General features: G+C 41.3%; 3 protein-coding genes across 7 annotated transcripts in view; 1 reads left to right on the top strand and 2 right to left on the bottom strand.

Moving 5' to 3' along the window:
- The window catches only part of LOC311509279 (sodium-driven chloride bicarbonate exchanger-like), a gene marked incomplete at its 5' end in the record, with an annotated part of 31,999 nt that extends 28,550 nt beyond the window's left edge, over nucleotides 1-3,449 (top strand). For 2 of the 5 annotated variants that reach the window (XM_084574408.1, XM_084574409.1), the window contains 2 exons: nucleotides 97-210; nucleotides 838-3,449. In XM_084574408.1, coding sequence (XP_084430534.1) covers nucleotides 97-210; nucleotides 838-904 — 181 coding nt within the window. In that variant the 3' untranslated portion in view covers nucleotides 905-3,449. Of the gene's footprint in view, nucleotides 1-96; nucleotides 729-837 lie in introns of those variants that run through there. The other 3 variants (XM_084574412.1, XM_084574410.1, XM_084574411.1) reach the window with 2 other exon arrangements.
- A 1,407-nt stretch (nucleotides 3,450-4,856) lies between these two features.
- On the bottom strand, nucleotides 4,857-8,452 carry LOC311509609 (glucagon-1-like; the record flags this gene model as incomplete). Its single annotated transcript, XM_084574839.1, has 4 exons — nucleotides 6,934-8,452; nucleotides 5,985-6,140; nucleotides 5,454-5,570; nucleotides 4,857-5,004 (listed from the first exon to the last, which is right to left on the bottom strand). The coding sequence occupies exons 1-4, from the start codon at nucleotides 7,029-7,031 to the stop codon at nucleotides 4,857-4,859; spliced, it is 519 nt and encodes a 172-aa protein (XP_084430965.1). The 5' UTR covers nucleotides 7,032-8,452.
- A 209-nt stretch (nucleotides 8,453-8,661) lies between these two features.
- LOC311509548 (dipeptidyl peptidase 4-like) lies at nucleotides 8,662-23,014 on the bottom strand (the record flags this gene model as incomplete). Its single annotated transcript, XM_084574785.1, has 26 exons — nucleotides 8,662-9,031; nucleotides 9,118-9,191; nucleotides 9,898-9,970; nucleotides 10,099-10,157; nucleotides 10,420-10,519; nucleotides 10,707-10,761; nucleotides 10,958-11,152; nucleotides 11,231-11,300; nucleotides 12,144-12,242; nucleotides 12,339-12,386; nucleotides 12,479-12,588; nucleotides 12,669-12,722; nucleotides 12,817-12,887; nucleotides 13,061-13,156; nucleotides 13,277-13,312; nucleotides 13,810-13,939; nucleotides 14,032-14,129; nucleotides 14,214-14,368; nucleotides 15,537-15,657; nucleotides 15,810-15,882; nucleotides 16,029-16,081; nucleotides 16,167-16,241; nucleotides 16,387-16,478; nucleotides 17,830-17,928; nucleotides 18,388-18,475; nucleotides 22,952-23,014. The coding sequence occupies 26 exons, from the start codon at nucleotides 23,012-23,014 to the stop codon at nucleotides 8,939-8,941; spliced, it is 2,280 nt and encodes a 759-aa protein (XP_084430911.1). The 3' UTR covers nucleotides 8,662-8,938.

Here is a 23,014-nt window from a genome sequence, read left to right as displayed (position 1 = left end):
TTCCTGATTAATTCATCTGGAGAATCTGTGTGTTTGTAAGTGTTGCCACGGGAGATACAGAGGTAACATCATAACCTCTGCGCTGTGCGTTTCAAGGAGTGACCCAGCCACAGTGAACATCACCGACGAGATGTCCAAAGGATCTTTCGGGAACGTGTGGAAGAGCGTCAACCCCTCTGAGAGCTCTAAAAAGGAACCAGGCACTAAAAGGTATCTCTCATGCACTGATTCCAAACCCTAAGCGAGTTTCCTGCAGGATAAAAAAAAGAAAAACTGTTGCTATAAAAGGCAGCTGTTTATTATTGAAATGTTAAGGAACATTTACATTTTTTCCAGGAAGCTGAAGAGCTAGTGTGTTTATTCTAAGAGCAGGCCTGCCCGTGCAGATTTCCCACTGGATAGACTAACATAGTGTCTCCTGCCTGCCTCTCTCGCTCCCTCTCGCCCCATTAGCTCCCCTTCCTAACCTCTCAGAAGCTGATATCCCAAAGGTAAGTTGCTCCCAGCGGCTCCCTGTCGGCATGAAGAGTCTTTGTTTCTGTGTGATCACTGGTTGCACGAGGAAAGTGGTTGTCGGGTCTGAAATGCTACGATTAAGGTGACGGGAGTTAAATAGACGGACACGGCATGGCATGGCATGGCATGGGTGTGCATGGACACATTTTATAATGCACCACTTGTGAGGCCTTTGCTTGCCAATAAAACTAGTTCTCTTAAATATTATACAGTATAAGCGACACAGTTTTTGTTTGCATGCTTGCATGACACTTAACTTCATACACGTTTTCTTGTTTTATTACTTCGGCTGCATTTGTTTCTTCTTCTTCTTCTCTTCAGCGGCGGCGAGAAGCGCCACAAGCGGCGGAGGCATGACAAGAGCTTGGACAGGGAGACAAGTTTGTGATGACACATACTGGCGGCGCCACCGTGCGGTCAGTCGGTCGGTAGATCAAAAAAAAAAGAAACAAAAAACAAAAGCAACTATACCGTGCCACACTCAACCACCTTTGTACTGTGCTACACTGTGTTTTTTTGTCATGTAAGTCTGTGTGCAAGTTGTGTAAATCTAAGAAACATTTGTTAGGAAACGGTATTAATGCAAGGAAGACACATTGGTGTGTTTTTTTTTTTTTCTATGTACTGTATATCAGTGTTTGGTGATACCAGCAACAGAGGGAAGCCAGAATTATATGACACCTACAGTAACCGCTGTATTCATGGGCCAATTAAGTAAAAAAATTTTAAACAGTTTTTAAACTTTATTTGTATTTTGTATGTTTTTATATTTTTCCAACAGCAACTGCGAGTTGTCCTTTTAAAATGGAAAAAAAAAAAAACCTGCCACAGCGAACCACAAATACATGTGGAGCATTTAATGCTGCTGTCGAATTTAGCACCTCACTGATAGAAAACTGAAAGAGTAGATATTTGCCAATGCTGATCTATTTCACCGGTATGTAAATGAGTTGGCTACATAGCGAATCTAGTAGTTTTTTGAAAGTACTAAATATACATTTTATATATTCTGTATATGTAAATGTTTTTTGTGACGGCGACCGCTCATATCACTCCAGAGTCCTCTCCACTGTTGAACAAATGTCTTTCCTCCAGTGAAGCATATCCCCAGTGAGTCAAAGAAAGAAGTGAGCGTATTAGCCTCGTTGCCGTGAATTGGACGAGGAGATCGATACCACTCTCATGTCTGTACGTTAAATACGAAGCTAAAGTTAGCCGCCAGTTAGCTTAGCTTAGCATTTTCTGGGAAATTAGCATATTAGGATTAGACGAGGAGTTTGACATCACTCTCATGTCTGTACACTAAATATGAGGCTAAGACAAACAACTGGTTAGCTTAGCTTAGCACAGAGACTGAAAATGCTGGAGCAACCAGTCTTACTTCCTGGGAAATTAGCATATTAGGATTAGATTGAGAGGAGTTTGACACCGCTCTCATGTCTGTACACTAAATATGAAGCGAAGACAAACAACCGGTTAGCTTAGCTTAGCACGAAAACTGAAACAATTAGCCCGACTCTGCTCAACTGCTCACAAAAACTGTTTATTCGAGGAAATTTGCATTAGCTTCCTTGCTAAGAATTAGATCAGGAGATTTATACAACTCTCGTGGTGTATGCTAAATATCAAGCTAAGATTAGCTTAGTTTAGCACGAAGGCTAAACTAAGCTAGTGGCTTTCTGGGAAATTAGCATATTAGCTTCATTCCTGAGAATTAGATGGGAACGATTGATACTGCTCTGATATCGGTATGCTAAATATGAAGCTAAAGTTAGCAGCAGGCTAGCTTAGCTTTGCTATCCTGGCTCTAAGCTCTAGACTAATTGTACCAAAAGTGTAAAACTGCCGGATATGTTTGTGGCGTTGTCATTTCTTGCTGGCGTTAGCTTTGTGTTTAATTCACAGCTACAAGAGACGTGTCGCGTCAATCTTTTAACTGCAACACAAAAAAGCAAACGAGCTTATTTTCCAACTATTTCTTTTGACTACACTACGTTTCAGGGGCACGGGGAAATGACATTTTTAAACTAGCATGGCGGCATAGTTTGGGAACTTTTTGTCTCTCTTGCTATTTGGCCTTGGCTTTAAATAATAATAATATTAATAAAAAATAAAAAAACTGCTAAACTTTTTTGGTGACTGTAGACAAAGCTTCATAACCCATCCACATACTCTTCGTCATCATGTCAGTACGTGTCATCCATGGACGTGTGATCTCCTCTCCAAATGATCCTCAGTGTGTTAGCATCTGAAGCTAATTGCTAAAAAAAAAAATAAATAAATAAAAAAAGACACCTGCATGACGGTGAAGCAGCCGCAGGACCATGGTTACTTCTAGAGATGCAATAATACCTTTTTTCTGGGAAGGGCAACATGTAATAAACGGTAAAGAGTCTTAACAATGTATAATACATAGTATATTTTATTCATGTAAAATGTTACTAATATATTACTAACACCACGTCAATGTTGGATTCGGGTTTTTTGTTGTAGATGTTCTTTTCCCATTGTCTAGTCGATGGTTCCTAGTTTATTAGAGAAGCTAATAATGGGTCAAATTTATATCAGTATCAAATATTTTGGCCACTTCTGTGTGGGATTCTGCCTTAAATCTGGTAGGAATAGTCGTAACACTTTTACGTTTAATGATTTAAAGTCACCTGTATAGATCCGTTTAGATCTGTTGTTCAAACTGTGATTTGTTTCATGGGGATGAAAGAGAGCGAGAGAGAGAGAGAGAGAGAGAGAGAGACACAAAGAGTGAGAGCATAAATAAAGATATTAAACTGTTGAAGAAAACGATGTGCTGCTTTTTTTTTTTTGCCTCGGCTTGTCCGCATCGGGGAGGTCAGAGGTCAGCTTGGGGAGACTTTGGAGCAATCTGGAAGCAACTTCTCACAATCATCTGACTCAGGACGTCACGTACGGAGCATTTTAGGTGAAAATTGATGATTTAATTCACATTTTTTTTAAGTCATCTGAATGCAAAGTTTGTAAAAGGGCGACCCTAGATGTAGTTCCTTATTTTACATGACATAAATACTATGATAAATCTAATCCTGACCATCTTCCTGCAAAACTATTTAAATGTAAATGCTTGCAAACACTTCTGTGATTGGTCATAATTTCAGATTTCAGGTGAATAAACCGAAACACGAAGCGTCTGCAGCGAGTGTGGACTCTGGAGTTTATTGCCGTTCACTGGTACCAGTCTTCAGCACGTGGACATGAACATGTTGAGATTGCCTTGCCTAGTGCAAGCCCTCCTGCAACGTAATCAGATCACCTTATAATTTCAAACACTGGGCGTTGAATGAGGTGGAAAAACGTGGACGCGGCCCCTAAGAAGGCCCTTTTTAATCAGTTTTCTTGTTGGATTTAAGCTGTCACCTGTCTCACCTGGTGTCTTTTCTCTGCAAGCCCCTCCCCTCATTGGTCTCACCTGTCTCTTGTTACTCCATCAGCCCTTGAGAGCGTATATATACAGAAATCTGCCTTTCCCTGTTAGTCATTTGTTAGGTTGTCTGTGGTTCTTCCTCATGTTTCTTGTATTTCTGATTTCTTGTCTTGACTTTAGTCTTCTCTTATAGGGCTTTTCCTGGTTCTTCCTCCCTTTATATCCTGCGTGAACCTTACCCATGGTCTTTAACTCCAGAAAATTTTATTTCAAATCTGGTTCCTTTTTAAATCTGGTTCCTTTTTATGTGTTTTGTGGCCACATTTCAGACTGTAGACCGTAGGCATGTGTCCTACACACAAATCGCCAGAAGGGGGCGACAAAGCTTCTGCTCTGTTAACACACTCAATGCGCCGCTTCCTGCACCACAGTCAAATAATCCATATCCTATTGGATTATTTCAGTTTATTGTGCATTATAATACAAGACTGATGCACACAATCAATGAAAAACTTTATTTCGCAGGGCTGATCATTAAAATGAAATGGCATTCGACTGCTCTACACTACACTACATTGCACTACGCATGCTTTAGGCCTACCTGAGATTTCACCTTTTATGTGTTCTTGTTTTCGCCTTTTTCAAAAAAATATAGAAAATAATTTAAATTTGTAGAAAATTTCCTTTCTTCTTCCTTTTTTTTTGTATCTTCGCATGACGTTTTACAATAAAGTAAAAAATAAAATAAAACAAATTTAAACATGCAAATCATTATGGCTTCCTGTTCCTCCTGTCTCGCGGCTTTGTGTCCAGCACACGGAGGGAGCTGCTCCCGACGGGACGCCCCTCAGTTCTCTTGTCTTTTCTTGCTGCAAAAGAGAGAAAATCACAATCACGCCAAGCCCCGTGCAATCAAAACCGTCAAAATCGTGTTTGCTCGGAGTTACCTTTCCCCTGAAGGCTTGGAAGTCATGACCCAGAGTAAATATTCCTTGGCCGCCATGGAGTCCAGCACTTTGTTCACATCGCTGGTGAAGCTTCCGTCTACATGCCTCTTGCTGAACACTTCCTCCCGCCTGTCCATTTCAGATCTGTACACAGGCACACAACGTTAGCGCCGCCCGCTGAGGGTCAGCGACCCTCCACAAAAGCGTGGAAATGTGCCATTGGAGCTCTGGCGTTTGATCCGAATCAGAAAAAGATCAGTTATTTTTTTATTACCTTAGTGATTTCATGATTGATTCTGCTCACTCATTTTGTGTCTCCTGATGGTAACGCACCAAACAACACAGTGGAAAAGTTCAGGGGATTTATTTTAGCACAACCACATGAAACAAAAAGGCAACGGAAGAGGACGGGGAGCGAAGAAAGCAACAAGAAGAAGAAGAAGAAGCAACTGATCAGTTCGAGATCTCTCTGTCTCTCTTGTCATCACCACGCCGGAATCAGACACAGGCAGGCCGTTTTTTTTTGGTTCTGTGGGAGGAGCGGGGGAGGGGGAGAAGATGGGTGGGGGAGGATTAAAGGTGGGACAGCCTACTCTCTTCTGACTTGTCCAGACTTGAGCTTGGCAACAAAGTCTTTGATTGCTTGGTCCTTGAGGTAGGAGCTCACGTCGCTGGTGAAGGTGCCGTCCGCGTGACGTTTCTCCGAAGCTCTGAAACAGACGGCGAGGCCGAGTCAGGAATATTTGATAAAATGTGGCTTTGTAGAAACTAGCAGAGCACATGTGGATCATTTCTCTTAGCTAAACCCCAAATGATTCCACCAACAAGACTGTGGGACATACAAGAAACCCAGATTACAGTGAATCAATCTTGTGATTACTCAACAAATACCAGCCTATATTCGGGGTTATGCTACACCCATCAACTAAAATGAGAAAAGTCCTAATTTTCTCAAGCATAAATCATGTCAGGACCCTTCAGATTTATCTGGTAGCCCACTGGATTGGCCTAAACCCTGGTTTGGGAAGCAAATTGCATGCAAAGGGCTTAAGCAGTGACATTAAAACGCTTCAAAGCGACGCTCCATGCTCACGAATCTGCCGATCACCCGACCCCACACTGACCCGCTCCTCTTGTTGTTCATCAGCCACCGGACGAAGTCCTGCGCCTTCCTGTCCTCCAGGTACTTGCTGTAGTCGTTGGAGAACGTCCCCTCCGAGTGCCTCTTCATGTTCGACAGCTCCGCGGGCTCGCCGGATAACGTGTCGTCTGCCTCAAAACTGTAGCAGGGAGAAGAAAATTAAGAAATAAAGCACAAATACGTGGAAGAAAGCAAATCCTCTTGGACATTTTAAACATTGCATGAATAAAATACTTTCTTTTGAGGGGAAACGGTACGGTATTTCATTGTTTTAACAGCTATGGGTGGAGAAGTGGGAACAATAACAAAAATACAAACCAACTATAGATCCAAAGTAAAATTTCCGCAGGCAGCCATGTCCTGCGTGTCCCAGTAGTGAATGAGCGTGTGCTCCCAGACCCCTTTTAGTGAGTAAATGGTGGATTTGTTGCAGATTTGCACAACTGAACCACAACATGAGCTAAAAGTCAGGCATTGAGATCTCAATAGCCTTAATTTTAGATGTGTGTGTCGAGGAATTAACAAGCAGAAAACTTTGGACGAGGCTGTGTTGTTCCGTCACGGGAGCACTGTTGTGAAACCAACTGCTTAGTCTCCTAATATAGTGAAAAATACACACAGCTTGATTATCCAGCTGTCAAATAAAACTCAAATTTACTCTCAGAAGTGGTTAAAAAAAAAAAAAGAAAAAGAAGAAACTGTATTTCTGGGTTTAATTGAACAACTTCTTCCTTCGGGCCCTCTAGGAATACATGCAAACTAACGCCAAGTGTCAGTTCCTCCTATAAATGCAACAAAATTTATTGTTTTTTGTCCTTTTTGCTGTTCCACTTGCATTTACTACACTTGTTGTCCTTGTCACAAGAGAAATTCAGATGCAATAAAAACCTCCTCGACTCTTTTTAAACGATGCTTCGGTGTTTGATTTTTACCTCAAGATGTCGTCAACCTCTTGCAGAGGAACCTGCCAGCTGCTCTGAACAACGCCAAGGACCAGGAGGGTGGCAGCCAGGGTGTAGATGCTTTTCATGATTGTAACCTGCGATCCAAAGAGACGGTTTGAGTCGGACAAGGAAGAAAAACATCTAAAAGCGGTTTCACCGCTACAACAAGGCGCAATGCGACTCACCTTTTTCCTTTTCCAACAACTGCTGTGCTGTTAAGTTCCTCTGCTTGTTGCCGGTGTCTGTATCTAACCGCCCTCTCCTCCTCGCCAGCCTTATATAGCGGGAGAGGAGGAGGAGGGAGCTGCTCAGGTGGGCCCATTGTTACCGCTCCGCTCCGGCCCACCTGTTACTCTCGACCCATTAGACACGGGGCCCTAGCACGGGCCGACTCAACGAGCCGAGCGTTTGCTGGTGAAAGGGAAGGCGCCGTTCATGCATGATGCCAGCTGGTACTTAGGTGTCAAGATCAAACAAACTGGGCTCATCCTGTCAAACAGAAGAAATAAAAAAATAAAAAGAAGACATGGAGATGCTCTAATGTGCTACCGTGTCATCAAGACGGGAAACGATGCGCAGTATTTGTCGATAGTTTCCAATCGGATTCGAAAGATCGGAAAGTTAAAGGCCTCTGACGGTGATGGGGATCAATAAATGTTCATGAATCACTCCATCATGCTCTGAAATGTCATAGATTTGTTCAATGTAGCGTCAAAGTGGAAAGAACTAGGTATCGTTTTGACGTTATTTCATAAAAATTCTAAAGATTGAACCCTTCTGTGCTAAAAGAAATACGCAACTTGAGGCCAAAGGTCAGGCACAATGGTGACCTTCAAAACCTGGGTGTTTCCCTATACGCATCCAAGTATTCCTTTGACCCAGATGTTCCCTTGCCCCGCCAGTTTTATCAAGGATGCATTGGGAGGTAACTTGTATGGACTTGGCGTCAATGAACAAAAATTGGTCATGTCAAGTACAAACTATCCGGTTTCGCAAGTCCAAAGTTGTGTTCTTTAGGCGGTCGTCCATCTCTGCACACAAAAAGAACACACAGATGCAAGTAACTGAGGTCTAAACGCACAATGTCCCAACAGCTCCCAGGAAATGTGGCTCTCATGTGACCCTGTGACATTTCACCAGCGCCTTGGGTAAAAGGTCAGTTTTTCAAAAGCCCCCGGTCCCTCTGGACATAACTTTGTCTTTTTATCTCCGAAAACTATTGATACTTTGATAGCTGACCCCTTTATTCTCTCCATAATAAAGTTAGAGTAGCTGGTTGCTGTTTGAGCTCCATTGTAATGTCAACATGCCAACATGCGAGCAGTTAGCATATGCTCGCCAACATAGCTTAGCATGCTTCTGTGCAAACATTGGCATCTTATCTCTTTATCTTCTGAAAATTGGTTTTAATTGATGATTTTTCTCTTGATTTTTGTGGTAAACCCCTAAACGCCACTGGATATTGCCAATTTTTGATCAAGCTCTACGCTGATGATGCCCCGTTTTATTGTACTTCCTCTATATCACATTATTAAACAGAAAAACACTCATTCTTGCTGTTTGAATTTTTATTTTAGAAAATATTTAATTACAACAAACAATCGTACAGATTTAGTAAAATGGTATAAAAATCACTTTGGTATTTCATGTCTCTATGCATAATTTAATACAATACTGTACAAATTTTTCAGATGTACAACTGTAGTTCAACTTTCACAGATATCATTCTTCACGTTAATTTATGTATGTTCTTCAGGTCAAGGGAGGACCTTGATGAGCATTAAATGCACACAGACAAAAAATAAATCACATTTTTGTGTAGCTGTGATACAAGAGGCTGGTATTTCAGATTGAATATATCCAAGATGACATTTCATAGACACAGAACGACATTATGACTCAGAACGCTTCTTTATTCATGAGTGCACATGAAAAGTGAACCGAGTTTTCTTTTATTTATTCACATGGGACAATGGCCGTCATCCAGTTGACTTCACGCAAAGCACCTCTGGAGGAAGTGACTCATGTGGGTGTAGACGTGTTGGTTGGCCGAGCCGGTGAGCCCGTGATCTTTGTCGGTGTACCACTGTGGGGAAGGGAGCAAAAAGAAATAATTGAATAATTTGCAATACTTACTCGAAAATTATCCTTCAGATTCCCAGGAGTACTCACCATGGCTTCAAAGTCCACGTGCTCTTCCACCAGAGCCTCGGAGATCTCAGCCGCCTGCTGGAAATGGACATTGTCTGGAAAAGCACGCGCATATGTTAATAAGGCAAAAACGCCAGTGCTATTAAAATATTACATTTTAATAGCACTGCTCTGCTTTTATTTAAACCCTTCCTGCAGAATTCCTGCAAATACACAAGTGCTTTTCACTGTAAATGCTGCTGTATGCACATACAGGTATGGTAAATAAGTGCATCCTGCTCACACCTACACACAAACCTTTGTTCCATATGTATAAAACAATACCGTCCACACCATCTGTGTATATCCAACCTTTTTATCAGACCTAATAACCCCTCCAATCTTAATTCCTTGTGCGTGTGTGCATACGTGGCCGAATAAATCTGAATCCGAGTACACTGATATGGGTGGTGAACCGAAAGAAACAGGAAGACTGCCTCTATTCAAGAATGAAAAACTGCCTGCTGATAATGGCTTCCAGCAGTCTTCACCAATGCCTAGCAACCTTGAATATACTATTACTATTAAGTATTTTATTACTGGTGCTCTCAAACGTACATATTTGATTCACGAAATTCAATCTTCTGGCAACTGAGGCTTAAAATGCTGAGAAACCTTGTGGCCATAGGTCACAAAACGAGCTAAACAAAACATTTTTTTCTGTGCTTTAAATGTACAAATAGGATCTAAATTTCGTCTTTTGTGAATTTGGTTTAGCGTCGCTTTTGGAAGACCCAGAAATAAAACCCCAACGTGACTTACCGTCGGCCGTTCCGTGAACCAGAAGATACTGCACTGAGTGGAAATTCTTGGCTCTGGCTGTTACTGTTGAGTTCTGCACACAGTCAGATTAGTCAGGTGAACACAGGTAATACCACCATCACCACCACTACTACTACTACTACTACTATTCATATAATAATAATAATAATAACGGACAGCTGCCATGAGCGTGAGACTTACTCGGTAGCCATCCAGATTATCTAAAGGCTCCGTCATGTAGCGCTCTGTGTAGATGGAATCTGGAAATGAACAGAGACAATTACAGATATAATTTCATTTAATGAAAGTCACTGGATTAGGAAACAACACAATTTTTTGTGGCAATGGTTTGTCTGGAACCGCTCTGTTGGGAACTGGCAAAGGTAAAGAGGAAGTAACAGCGATGTAGAAAATAGCTAATGGGAGTTGCTGAAAAATAGTTGCGGGGGTCAACAATGCCAATGGAGGGTTACCAAAACTCGCATTATGCAAAGAACTGAGTGAGGCTATGCCAAGACGTACCATAATATTCCCATTTGGAGACCGGAGCCACTGCCATTCCACATTTGAAAACTCCACTCCCGGAACCCAGGACCATTGACGCAACATATCCACCATAGGACTGTTGGAGGATAAACAGCTCATTACTGAGGCGTATCTCTCGTTTTAAGTAAATGCCAAGCACGCTGACTTGTTTTTAGAGCCATTTACTGCCCATTCGAAGCATAAGATATCACACAGTTACAGTATATTGCCAGAGGAACACTTAAATGATCGCGATGTGTTTGATTTTTATAAGGTTAACTTACCCATCCCCAAATAGCAACTCTGTCTTTGTCAATGAAGCCCATTTTGATGAATTCCCTTTAAAAACAAAAGAGAAAATGATTTTATTTCATGACCTTTCCTCTAAACTGAGTCTCTGTGTGTGAGTGGGAGCATATTTCATGCCACAGAAACGAGTAAAATCCAGTTTTATCAAGCTTTCCCAGGCAAAGGGGGGGATATTCGTTTGTTTGAGATGCATTGACTTGTCTAAACAGCTCCTCGCTCGCCTTACCTGGCCGCTGTTATCTGATCTTCCACCTCATAGGTTCCCAGACGTTTGTAGATTTCATGCATTAACTTGTCGCCCTGGTAACCGCTTCCTCTTCCGTCGAAGCTGGCGACGATGATTTTCTCAGTGCTGGCTAGGTACGTGGCCCAGTTCACCCTGTAGATGAAGTCTGCTTTCTGGCTGCAAGGGCCTCCATACCTGGAATTCAGTAGAAGCTCATGAGCTATCCTTTTTTATTTAGTTTAAACACTTATTGCTGTTTGGATGTGTTCTTACACATCTATCAGTAGAGGGTACTTCTTGGACTCGTCAAAGTCTGGAGGCAAAAACATCTGGTACCAGAGATCTGTCAAAAAATGAGAAGATCAGTTATTTGTGCTAAATTAATGACAAGACCTCCCTCTGCGGGGTAACAGGATTAATTAGGAGTTTGTAAAATGATGAATAGAGCAACAATGGAAATGTATATGACCTTTAACGGTGTATAAATTGTTGGATATACTGTATTAGTCTGTTAGCTTGTAAGTTCTGGGTAGAACTTTGGTTTGGTAATCGGTCAAATTTTCCTTTGCTGGAAAAACATCTTAAATACTGCAAGGTACATCTTCATTTATTATATTGAGTATTATAATGGGGATCCAAATAAAACAATAAAACAATAACCTTCAGATTACGATTTATTTTTAAGCTTAGACTGCTTCAGGTTTGTTTTAGATAGTTAATTTAAGCCCTCTCAGTAATGGCGTCCCGCAAGGCTCTGTTTTTGGTCCGTTACTGTTTACATTACACACAAAAAATGTATTTTTCTACATCAACATGTTTTTTTATGGTGATGATTATACAATTTCTTATCAATCCAGGCTTTAAATCATACTCAGTTTAGTTTTCCAGTCATCACTTCTTTGACCTTTGCTCTCAATGAGTCATGGAATTGCTGCACTAAATCGGGCTTGACGTAGGACTCGATTCAGCGTTCGAGTCAAAAATCCAGCCAGGCTTTTTTTAAAGGTGGGATAACATAATGGATTATCTTATCTTATAAGTATTCTGTACTGTCACCACGCCCAGGTATCACTTGGGACGTTACACTTTATCTCTTCACACAGATGTCAAGTTTCACACTCAAGAAGCAACCATTTACCGATACTAGTAAATAACGCTCATGTCAGTGTCAGCTGAAATCACTTACTGTATTCGCCAAGTTTGATTTGCCCTCGACGCATGGTGGGCATCTCGATGTCGGCAATCACGCTGACAAATGCGCTGTTGTCCTCCAAAACTTTGAGCGCTACGAATATATAAAAAAAAAAACAAGGGAGGCATCAGAATCGGATTAAACACGTGCCGAACCGATTCAAAACCTTTTACAAAGCTCCCAGCTTACGGTTTTCTTTCCTGTTGTCCATGAGAGAATGATGAGGAACGCTGGGACCTTTAGGGAGAAATGACAAAAACAGTCTTTAAGTGAATCTTATATAAAAATGCTGTAAACTGCAGGAATTACAAGAGGGGCAAACAACTGACCACTGCAGCTGATACGGTAGAAGGAGGCATTGTGGCTGAAGTAGGCCGAGTTATAATGACAGTCTTCACGTAATGAACAAGTCAGACACTTTTTCTCTGCTCCTGTCCACCTGACGAATAAAAACACACATACAGTAAGTCTGAATATATATAAATCTGCTTTGCAAAAAGGTAAAATAAAGACCCTTACTTGTAAACGTTCCTTCCTCCTGGCCTGGCCCCCTCCTCGTTACTTGAATAATATCTGAGGAGGAAATGAGTTGAGGAAGGCGTCAGCGTATCGCAGCGACTTGTGCATTTATACATGCAGGCATTAAATAATAATAATTTCAACTTACACACTATCTGGAGTGACTTTCAGGATGGCAATGACTTCCCATTCTCCAGAGGTGATAGGTGTGGAATTGCCCTGCATGAATGAGCCAGAACAGACTGTGAGTGGGCGGTAGTAGCATGTTATAATAAACTATTCATGAAGGACATTGTGCAAGATTTACAAAAATAAAGGGATGATTTTACTTTTAGATAAGAAACAGTTGCTGATGCAGCCTGAGTAAATAACAGAATAATCATGCTACCCACCCCGACCACATGATGGATGTGCTTGTATCCCTTGGAGTCGCTCATGAGCAGGTAGTAGCTGTTGTCTGGGGCAAAAACTGGTTCTGGAGGAGAGAACTAAGAGCAGCACATTTATTAGCATACAGTGCTTGGCTTTAAATGTTGGAGCCATTGTTGGTTTGAGTCTTTCCAGGACATTAAGCACATCTTATCACTTTAAAAGTGTATTTAACCTACACGTCCTATCCACCCCGTGCTCTTCACCTCCAGGTCCTGTGAAAATATAGAAAATGACAATGACAACACGGCAGTCAGCAAATATGGAAAAAAATTCAAAATGCCATGGCTGTGGTTTTATATTTTTTTTATTTTATACACATGGATTTAGTTACATCTGCACTGCTGCAACTGAAATGTTGCTGGCAACCCGGTGGCTTTGAGTAGAAGGTGTTTTTGCTCTTTCTGCAAGACGGTGGAAGTCTTGAAGAGAACCCAATCAAACGCATGAAACGGGAATATTACACTTGAGTATTTGCATATTTGAGAAAAAAAAGGCCAATGTTACATATCTGGAAGTTGCACCTTTTAATATCACAAATTAGAAGCGTTTCCAATTAATGTAATGAGACTCAAGTGTCATTTAGTGTCCTGTTTTAGTATTGGACTTAACAAATGTACTAAAGGAGCAGCCGTTTGGCATGAAATGCATCACTTTTACGCAATTTTATCAGTTTGCTGTGGCACAAAAATGTATATAAAAGTTGTTTTACCTCGATGGGCTTCCAGCTGGATCCATCCAAGTTGTAGACCTGAAGGATGAGGTGGTTCTGTACTCTCTTCAGCCACTGGACAGCCAGACGGTCGTCGGCCACCCAAGTAACAGTGGCCAAGTAGTGTTCACTGTGGATTAAAAAGAAAACAAAGGTTTAATCTCAACTGATCGGCTGAGATTTTCTTGGAGGGAAAAGACATATGTGGAGCTGTTACGTTACATCGAGCTGAATAAGGATGGAACAGGAACTTGAGTAATTTTTGTCGTGTTGTTGGTGTCCACCACGAAGAGCTTCACTATGGGGTTGGGAGTACCTGGCTGCAACGAGGAGGAAAAACAAAACAATGAAAGATGCACCGTACAATGACAGTTGTGCAACGTTAGACATGTAAGACGTCCCACCTTTGGATAAGGGATGGAGACAGTGCTGGGGTACTGGTTCTGGCCGTACCAGGAGTACTCTATAGCGTGCACCTCCGTGTCGTTGAACTCTGCGTAGGCCACATACTTCCCTCCGGGGGACCACCACAGGCCCTGACTGGATGAGAACATCTCCTCTGGAAGTGGAAAGTGTGTGTTGGAGAAATTAAAATGATGTTGGGCACCTTGTGGAATGTGAGCTCTGGAGGGATTAAACCACACCAGTGACTCAGGGATTTCAGATTATCTAAATATTCAAGGAAAACTTTTAACACAATGGTGCAAAAATATTCCAGTCCAAGGAAGAGGTTTGGAATTTGGAATGAGATTAGATCTAATCTGACTTTATATAATCTAAATCTGTTCTGATGTTAATGATCTCATCTGATCTAATAATTTGATTTTATGTAATCTAATGTGATCTGATCTAATCTAATCTGAATTTTCTAATCTAAATCTGACCTGCTCCAACAATCTGATGTAATGCAACGTAATCAGATCTAATCTAATTTTATCTAGTACCTGAATATGATGTAATGTGATCTCATCTAATCTAATTGGATTTTTTCTAATCTAAATCCGATCTGATCCAATAATCTGATCTAATCTGAATTGTTCTGATCTAATCTAAATCTGATCTGATCCAATAATCCGATGTAATGTAATCTGATCTAATCTGAATTGTTCTGATCTAATCTAAATCTGATCTGATCCAATAATCCGATGTAATGTAATCTGATCTAATCTGAATTGTTCTAATAATCTAATCTAATATAGATCTGATCCAATAATCTAATCTTATCTAATAATTAAATATGATGTAATGTAATCTGATCTAATCGGAATTTTTCTAATCTAAATCTGATTTGATCCAATAATCTGAGGTAATTTAACATAATCTGATGTAATAACCAAGTCTGATGTAATGTAATCTGACCTGATGTAATGTAATCTGATTTGATGTAATCTCATCTGGTTTTTATAATCTGATCTAATCTGGTGGTAGTCAACTCGTCTGGGATTAAAAGGCCATCTGTACAGGATGTTCTATTGGGAGAGAAATGGGATCCCGTCACCCAGACCACACCTAGAGTTAATCAGGTTTACATCAGGATGAGGCTTCTGCCAAGAGTAAACGTAATCTGTTCAGATCTGACCACATTCTTGACACAAAAATCTCTCCAGCAGCTTCGCCCAGCTGAGCCTCTTCCTGCACGCCGGCCCAGAGAAGTGTTTTCAGGTCTTCTCGTGCAACACCTGAATGTAAATGAGTGTTATAAATCCTGCACAGCCTGTTCCTCTTACCCTCATACACCCAGTCTGGGATCCCATTGAAGATCTTATTGTCCTCTCCGTTGAAAGTGACTTGCTGAGGCGGAGACTCTGGACTGGTCTTTACATACACGTTATTCTTCCAAACAAAGGCCTTCGAAGACAAAGAAAACCACACATTTTTGCAAAGCTCTTGCCTAAGAAAAGTGTTTGGATAAGGTTGTGTTCGATAATCTATCACCCACTTCAGAACAGAAGTGTCATTTTGCACATAGAGCACATAATCATCATTTGTTTGTCTCTTACCAGTTTGTTGCCTTCAGGGGCCCAGGCAAAGTACTGGACATCATGAAAAACGCCGTTGGGTGCGATGAATTTGCTGAAAAAGAGATTTGTAAATATGTATTGAGTTTGAATTCTTTAGCTCCTTAAAGTGCTGTTATGATAATGCAGATTACTCCGGCTAAAAGCAGAGAGCCGGAAAAAGTTCTTAGCAAATTTGAAATTCAAAGTCGGGGTACTTACTTCAACTCCCGGTCATAGAGGGAGTATGTGGCTGTAAATGAATGTCTCCACAGCTAATGAGGCAAAAACAAAGCAGGGTTCAGTGAGATCCCTGAGGGGCTTCAAGTATGCATCAGCTATGACGCAAATATAGTTTACCTTGGTGTAGTTGCTCATGAATGCAACATATCTCCGGTCAGCAGACAGCTGGTAATCATTAGCGCTTTTTTCAGTCTGTGATTCAGACAGAGAGAGAGAGAGAAACAGGGTTTTGGACACAGAAACCTCTCGGACAACACTTCAGTTGTCTCTGCAGAATACCCGTCGATATCATGTGGTCTGTTTTGCGCACACAAAAGAAGCTTGTGAAAGAACTTACAAACTTGTCCTTGCTCAAGAACTCGGTGACTTTGTCCGCGGCAACGTCGTGGAGGAAGACCGAGCCCTGCGATTTATGTAGATACTCGTGATCTGCGGCACAACACGACAGAATAGTTTACTCACGGGGGAAGAGAAGGGGGCGCAAGAGTCCCAGAAGACGCCAGGAAACAGAAACACGTGCGTCAGGGAGGATTTCAAGAAGGTTGTGCAATGGATTGCTCAAATTGGACTGTTTTTTACACATGTTGGGTGATTTGCTCAGCCAGCAAAAACAAACTTGGCTCTGGGAATGAACCCATTCACTTGAAAAAAAAAAAAACTAAACATTATAAACTGAAACTTAAGAACCTGGAACACAAGTTGTTTTGGAGCCGAAACTAAATGCCCAAATTTTTTGATATTCCCATTTTAAAATCTACGTCTTGTTAGTCCAAATTTATGGACCTAAACATTGAACCTGCCTTGACTCCCTCCCTTATTATAGCTAATGAGTGTTAAATTGCATTCAGCCTGTTTGCATCTTACTAGCATAACATTATGACCACCTTCCTAATATTGCGTAGGTCTCCCTTGTGCCTCCAAAACAGTTGTGACTCATCAGAGAATGGACATGGGGCTTCTGAGGGTGTCCTGTGGTGTCTGGTAACAGAATGTTGTTAGTGGGGGGGCCTTTGAGGGGAGGGGCCTCTGTGGATCATCCCACAGATACTTGATCAGTTTGAGATCTAGTGAATTTAGAGGCCAGGTCAACACCTTGTGCTGTTCTTCATGGTTTTTTGAGTTGTTCCTAAAGTGTTTTTCTGTCAGACTACATCCTGCTGGGGATGGCTGCTGCCATCAAGGAGTGTCATTGCTATGGGGTGGGGGTGCCTGGTCTGGTCTAGGTTTCCCAGCAGACTGATTTGTCACAAGATGGTCAATATGATTCGCTTCTCCTGGCAGTAGTCATAATGTTCCGCTTCTCCAAAAAAGAGTGGCTCATCCGATTCTTGTTGTTTGACACAGATCAGAAGCCGGAGCCTGAAATCCCCAAGAGCAAATCAGTGCGTCGTGCTTGTTTCCGGGCCCGCTGGAAGGGGACGCGCAACAAGGAAACTCATTTTGCAACAGTAGCAGCTGTTGCGGTCTGCGCAGTGTGTGTCGTCGCATTTCTGGAGAATCTGTGCCGGCTTCTCCACAACAAACATGTGCAAGAGAGGCGCAGAGATTTGTGCAGCGTAGATCCGTCTCACCCAGAATAGATGCACTGATGTCCCAGTTAAATGTTACATAATAATGCCCATACACTTAAATGAGGGGATCAATCAAAGTGAATTAGTAACAGATGAGAATATTGTTGCTGACAAACAATAAAGTCTCTTCTGTTACACATTCACAGTTTAGAAGCTGTGCATGTCTGGTGTCATCACGCCCCACATACACGGGTTTCAATAACTCCCACCTGAGATCCACTTCAAGCTGTAGGACTTTGGTTTGAGTGAACTGTTGAAGACGTCCTCCAGGGTGAAAGACCTCCTGCTGTTCGCCTGCTCCTGCTCTTCTGCACATGTAAGGGGAGGGGGGGAGAAAAAGTCAGGACCTGGCACGGACTCGAGGGTCACATGTTGCAGATATCATATCATAGGCACACACAGTGATCATGGTCATAAAAAGGTGGTAAAGGCTCTAACTGATAATGCGAGTGGAATATAGCTTGCGTCAGGAATTGTCATAGTGTGCAGATATTTACGCATGTGTGGCGTCAAAGAAACTACACTGTAATCCCCAATTTGTGATTTGAATAATAAAGTAAAATGGATTAATGAATTCCATCACAGATTATCTTTTCTCTTGGATGTAAATGATGAGTTGGATCTGTCATTGTTTTGCCTTTTAACGAGGATCAATAGCGAGCCGTGCGTAATGACGCGTGCGTAAAGCGCTATCTGTCAGACGTGTTTAACGGTGCGTGGGGTCCACACGCGATATAAACATGCCAAGCATTTTCAGATCGACTCACCTCTTAGAAATATAGTCGTGGGCACCGCAATCAAAACGACGACCACTGCCAGCCCAAAGACTCCGAGGAGGACCTTGGCGATGGTACTCTGTTAAGGAGTGAACGCAGTAAAGTCAGACAGAAAAAGAAAAAGGAAAAAAAAAACCTCCGTGAAGCATGTCTGCCTGCGCACAACATCGATATGTAAGTAACAACAAACCACCACCAACCATTGTTTCTGCGCGTTTCGGTGTGAAGCGTCAAACCAGTTTATCCAATATCCCTCCAAGTCACCAAAACACCATCGATCCAGTCCTCTTCACGCACGGAGAGCACTACAGTTATGCGCACCACATGCTTTGCTGTTAAATATTATCTCAAGTGAAGTTTCAAAGGTGGGACAATAAACGTCCGGAACGTGGAGTAAAGTTCGCCTTTTTTTTTTTTTTTTTTTTTTTTGAGGTAGCGTGCTCTGCCTGTCAGGCTGCTCCCCTAACTGTCCTCTAAATCATTTCAAAACAGGACATTCATATTCATTTATGGCATGCCCCCTCCCTGAGGATACGACCAAGACACTTTTTCAGGAAGTCTTTACATAAATGTCATCAACGTGTAAATTTAAAATTAGGAAGTTGTCCTGTTGGAAAATGCTGCTACGAGACATCCAGACTGCCTTATAAGCTCAAAGTAAGTTTGTACTGTAAACTAACACATGCATTGTAATAGTCTAAACAGGAACTTTGGTGAGTTCTCTAAATAGTTATGGTGAGGCTTCACAGAGCGTAACGCTGGATTTGGATTTGAAGGCTGAAGCAGTGACTCAGGATACAGTTCTTTTATTATTATCCACATTATCTCCCCTTTTTTTTTTTTAACATATGGAGATGTAGGCAGGCAAATACTTCAGTGTGGACCAAAGAAAAGTAGGCGGGACATGCTTATACAGGACAATTAACTGTACTGCATGTTTTTGTGAAGGCATGTTTTGTAGGTGAATGTGTGTGCAATGGACTAAAGAAACAAGGAAATACAAAAAACTAAACTAATTCTAATAATAATAATCACATAATAATATTATGTGATTTTTTTTCATATATGATGGACAGTAGTGTAATATCACAATGATGGGTTGCATAAGTACATAATACGACGTGACACGATACAGGACGACACGATATAAAATAATACAATACTGCACGATACAATATGAAATGACACAATACTGCACAATAAGAAATTAAACGTTTCAATATGAGACGGGACAATACGATACGAAACGATACGATACGATACGGGACGATACGAAACGATACAATACGGGACGATACGATATGAAACGATACTATATGGGATGATACGATATGAAATGATACAATACTATACGATACGACATGAAATGATACAATACTATACGATACGACATGAAATGAAACGACACTATACTATACGATACGACATGAAATGAAACGATATAATATGATACAATACGGGACGATACAATATGAAATGATACAGTACGATACAAAACGGGATGATAAGATATGAAATTATATTATGATACAATACGACGCGGCACGATACGATATGAAACGGTACAATACTACACGATATGATATGAAATGATACAACACGATATGACAAAAGACGTTACGTTATGGCAAGATATCATGTGATACAATACTGGAAGATACGATAAACGATACTATACGATACAGCACAATATGAAACGATACGATATGAAATGATATGATACGATACAATACAGCTCAGTACGATACAGTGTGTTACATTACAATATGTAACATGTGCTTATTCAGTATTAAGTCAGAGCTTTTATCTCTTATTATTTAAAGATGTTTCTATCTTTGTACATGTGTACAACAAACACCTTCATAACCATCACAAATCTATTAAACATCAACATTTTATCTGCGGTTTATAGATTGTATATCTGCCAGAGATAACAGAAATGATACTGACGGGTGTTTCCAAAATCTCAGTTTATTGTTGGCTGCGCTTATCAAGAGTCATATTTATATATATATATATATATATATATATATATATCTATATAAGTTGTTCTGAATGAGTCACCAAGGGAGTCTCTTAAAACTGCAGATAGTCACAATCTGTTCATATTCCTATTGACGGTAAGGTGCATTCTCCACTCGGAGGTTATTTTTTTCCACATTGCCTCAGATGTCTTTGCATGACTGTAAGTTGCCTGATAACGTGTGTACACCTGTGCAAAGGCTAATAAACCATCCGTCATAAACGTCACAACGTAATTCATGTGTATTTGCGCAGTCATTAATGTCCTTCCTGTTTTTATCAGCTCCCAAATGGCAGCGTGGGAACTATGTCACTGAAAAAGACAACTGACAAATATTCTGGTGTGAAAACAATAATAATAATGATAAAAACTCTTTGCATGCGTAATAAAAAATAACGACTTTTTTTTTTTGAGGATGGAACGACTCGACAATATCGAAAGCACATAAAAGACTATATTAGCCCCTGCTGCCTCCTCTTTGTACATAGTGTGAGTGCCGAGCAGTCCCAGTAAACGCTAAGAGCCCGTTAAAAGCTTCACAAATAAAAAGCTGCGCCTTTTATGCGGAATAGACATCATATTCCGCACTTGTTCCCCTCGCGCCGGACATCCTCAGCAAACAAATAGACAGCGGACGTCTCCCCTAATGCAGCGTGGCTTGTTTGGAGAGTGCCACTTCACAGATACCTCCCTTCTACCTGACACTTAACACGACCGGGGGCCGTTTATAGGTGTCGCTTTGGTCAGATGGAAAAAAACAAGAGGGAGGTAACAGAGATTCACTGCAAATAGGATGTTTCTTATGTATAAAATAATGTGTTGTCCTAAACTCACCCAAAATCCCAGATAAATACAATACAGCTAATAATAAATAATAAACCCAATAAGAAACGATACAATACGAGACGATATGATATGAAACGATACAATACGGGACGATACGATATGAAACGATACTATACGGGACGATACGATATGAAACGATACTATACGGGACGATACGATATGAAACGATACGATACGATATGAAACGATACTATACGGGACGATACGATATGAAACCATACTATACGGGACGATACAATATGGGATAATATGATATGAAACAATACTATACGATACGATATGAAACGATACTATACGATATGAAACAATACAATACGGAATGATACGGAATGATACGATATGAAACGATACGATACGATACGATACAATACGGAACGATACGATACGATATGAAACGATACTATACGGGACGATACAATATGGGATAATATGATATGAAACAATACTATACGATACGATATGAAACGATACTATACGATATGAAACAATACAATACGGAATGATACGGAATGATACGATATGAAACGATATGAAACGATACGATACGATACGATACGATACGGGACGAAGGAAATATGAGATATGCTTGGTTGCTAAAGGGTCAGTTCCATCACAACTGATTGCACGATTGAGATCCTTATTTGTTGCCCCACCTAGTCTTACCCATTTTTTTTCCTAAATAGCAATTATGCATTATCAGTGAATGATCAGGTGCATCACCCTGCACTGGCTCTGCAGGTTAAAAGTGCGAGCATCTGTCAAATCTGAAGGTCACGACACTGTTTACATCCCACCAGGGACGCCTCCAGTGCCTTCTTCAGCTGCAGCCGGCTCCTCTAACCCGAGCGTCCCAGTGTTTACGGTTGGCGATAAACAGACGAGCGGTGGGGCTTCGACTCCGGCAGATGTGCCGCCGGGGGCCTGGCGCAGTAATGGCATTCTTGGCTTGAGGTCGGACGGGAGTCGCTGTTTCGCTGCAGCACATCTACTCACTGTGGTGAGGCAGGCAGGCGATTCGGCGTGAAACTGTGACACCCACAATCCACAGCTGCTTGTGTTTCTGCACTGTCCGCCTGTAGCAACTAATTTCCCCCCTCGAGGATCAATAAAGTCTTGTATTATGTTCTCTTTAGAACACACTGGGAGATGAACAGTTCTGGTGGAAAGCATCTAAGCAGGCTTCCTCAAGCACAATCATGCAGCACGTCTCTTTAGGTGAATGCATTTCATTCTATTGCATACTTGCACTGCTATTTTACACTTCCTGAAAGCATGCTTCCACTAGCAAACCACTGATGCATGCTCTTTACTTTCAATATTTACTGAAACACGATTCATGCAGGACTTTCACTTCTTCCAGACTGCTGCTTTGGTTCGTCTTTGACCCCTGCACCACAGTTTGTGATATATCCTGAATATTTATTTAACAAGAGCATGCAAAACACAGATCTAAGACGGCTCCATGCAGGCCTGTGAGTTGGTCTCCTTTAGATAAAGCCAGGAAACACATCTCTGAGCCAAAGAATTTGCGCTCTTGTCGCTTGTTTTTTCTTACTTGTCAAACAAAACGGGGGATTTTTCAAACCTGACGTTTCACAGCGCCTTTTAAATTCACACTAATGCCGTCACATTTCTTTTCCCCCTATGAACTCTGGCATCTACGTTTTATCACGGCGTGCTATTTACCTTCATGGCTGGCGGTGTGCGTCCTCGTGAACTTGCAGCGCGCTCAGACTCCCACAGCACCAT

This window comes from Chelon labrosus (genome assembly GCF_963514085.1).
Source record: "Chelon labrosus genome assembly, chromosome: 24".
Lineage (NCBI taxonomy): Eukaryota > Metazoa > Chordata > Actinopteri > Mugiliformes > Mugilidae > Chelon > Chelon labrosus.
This window is presented reverse-complemented; position numbering and strand designations above follow the sequence as displayed.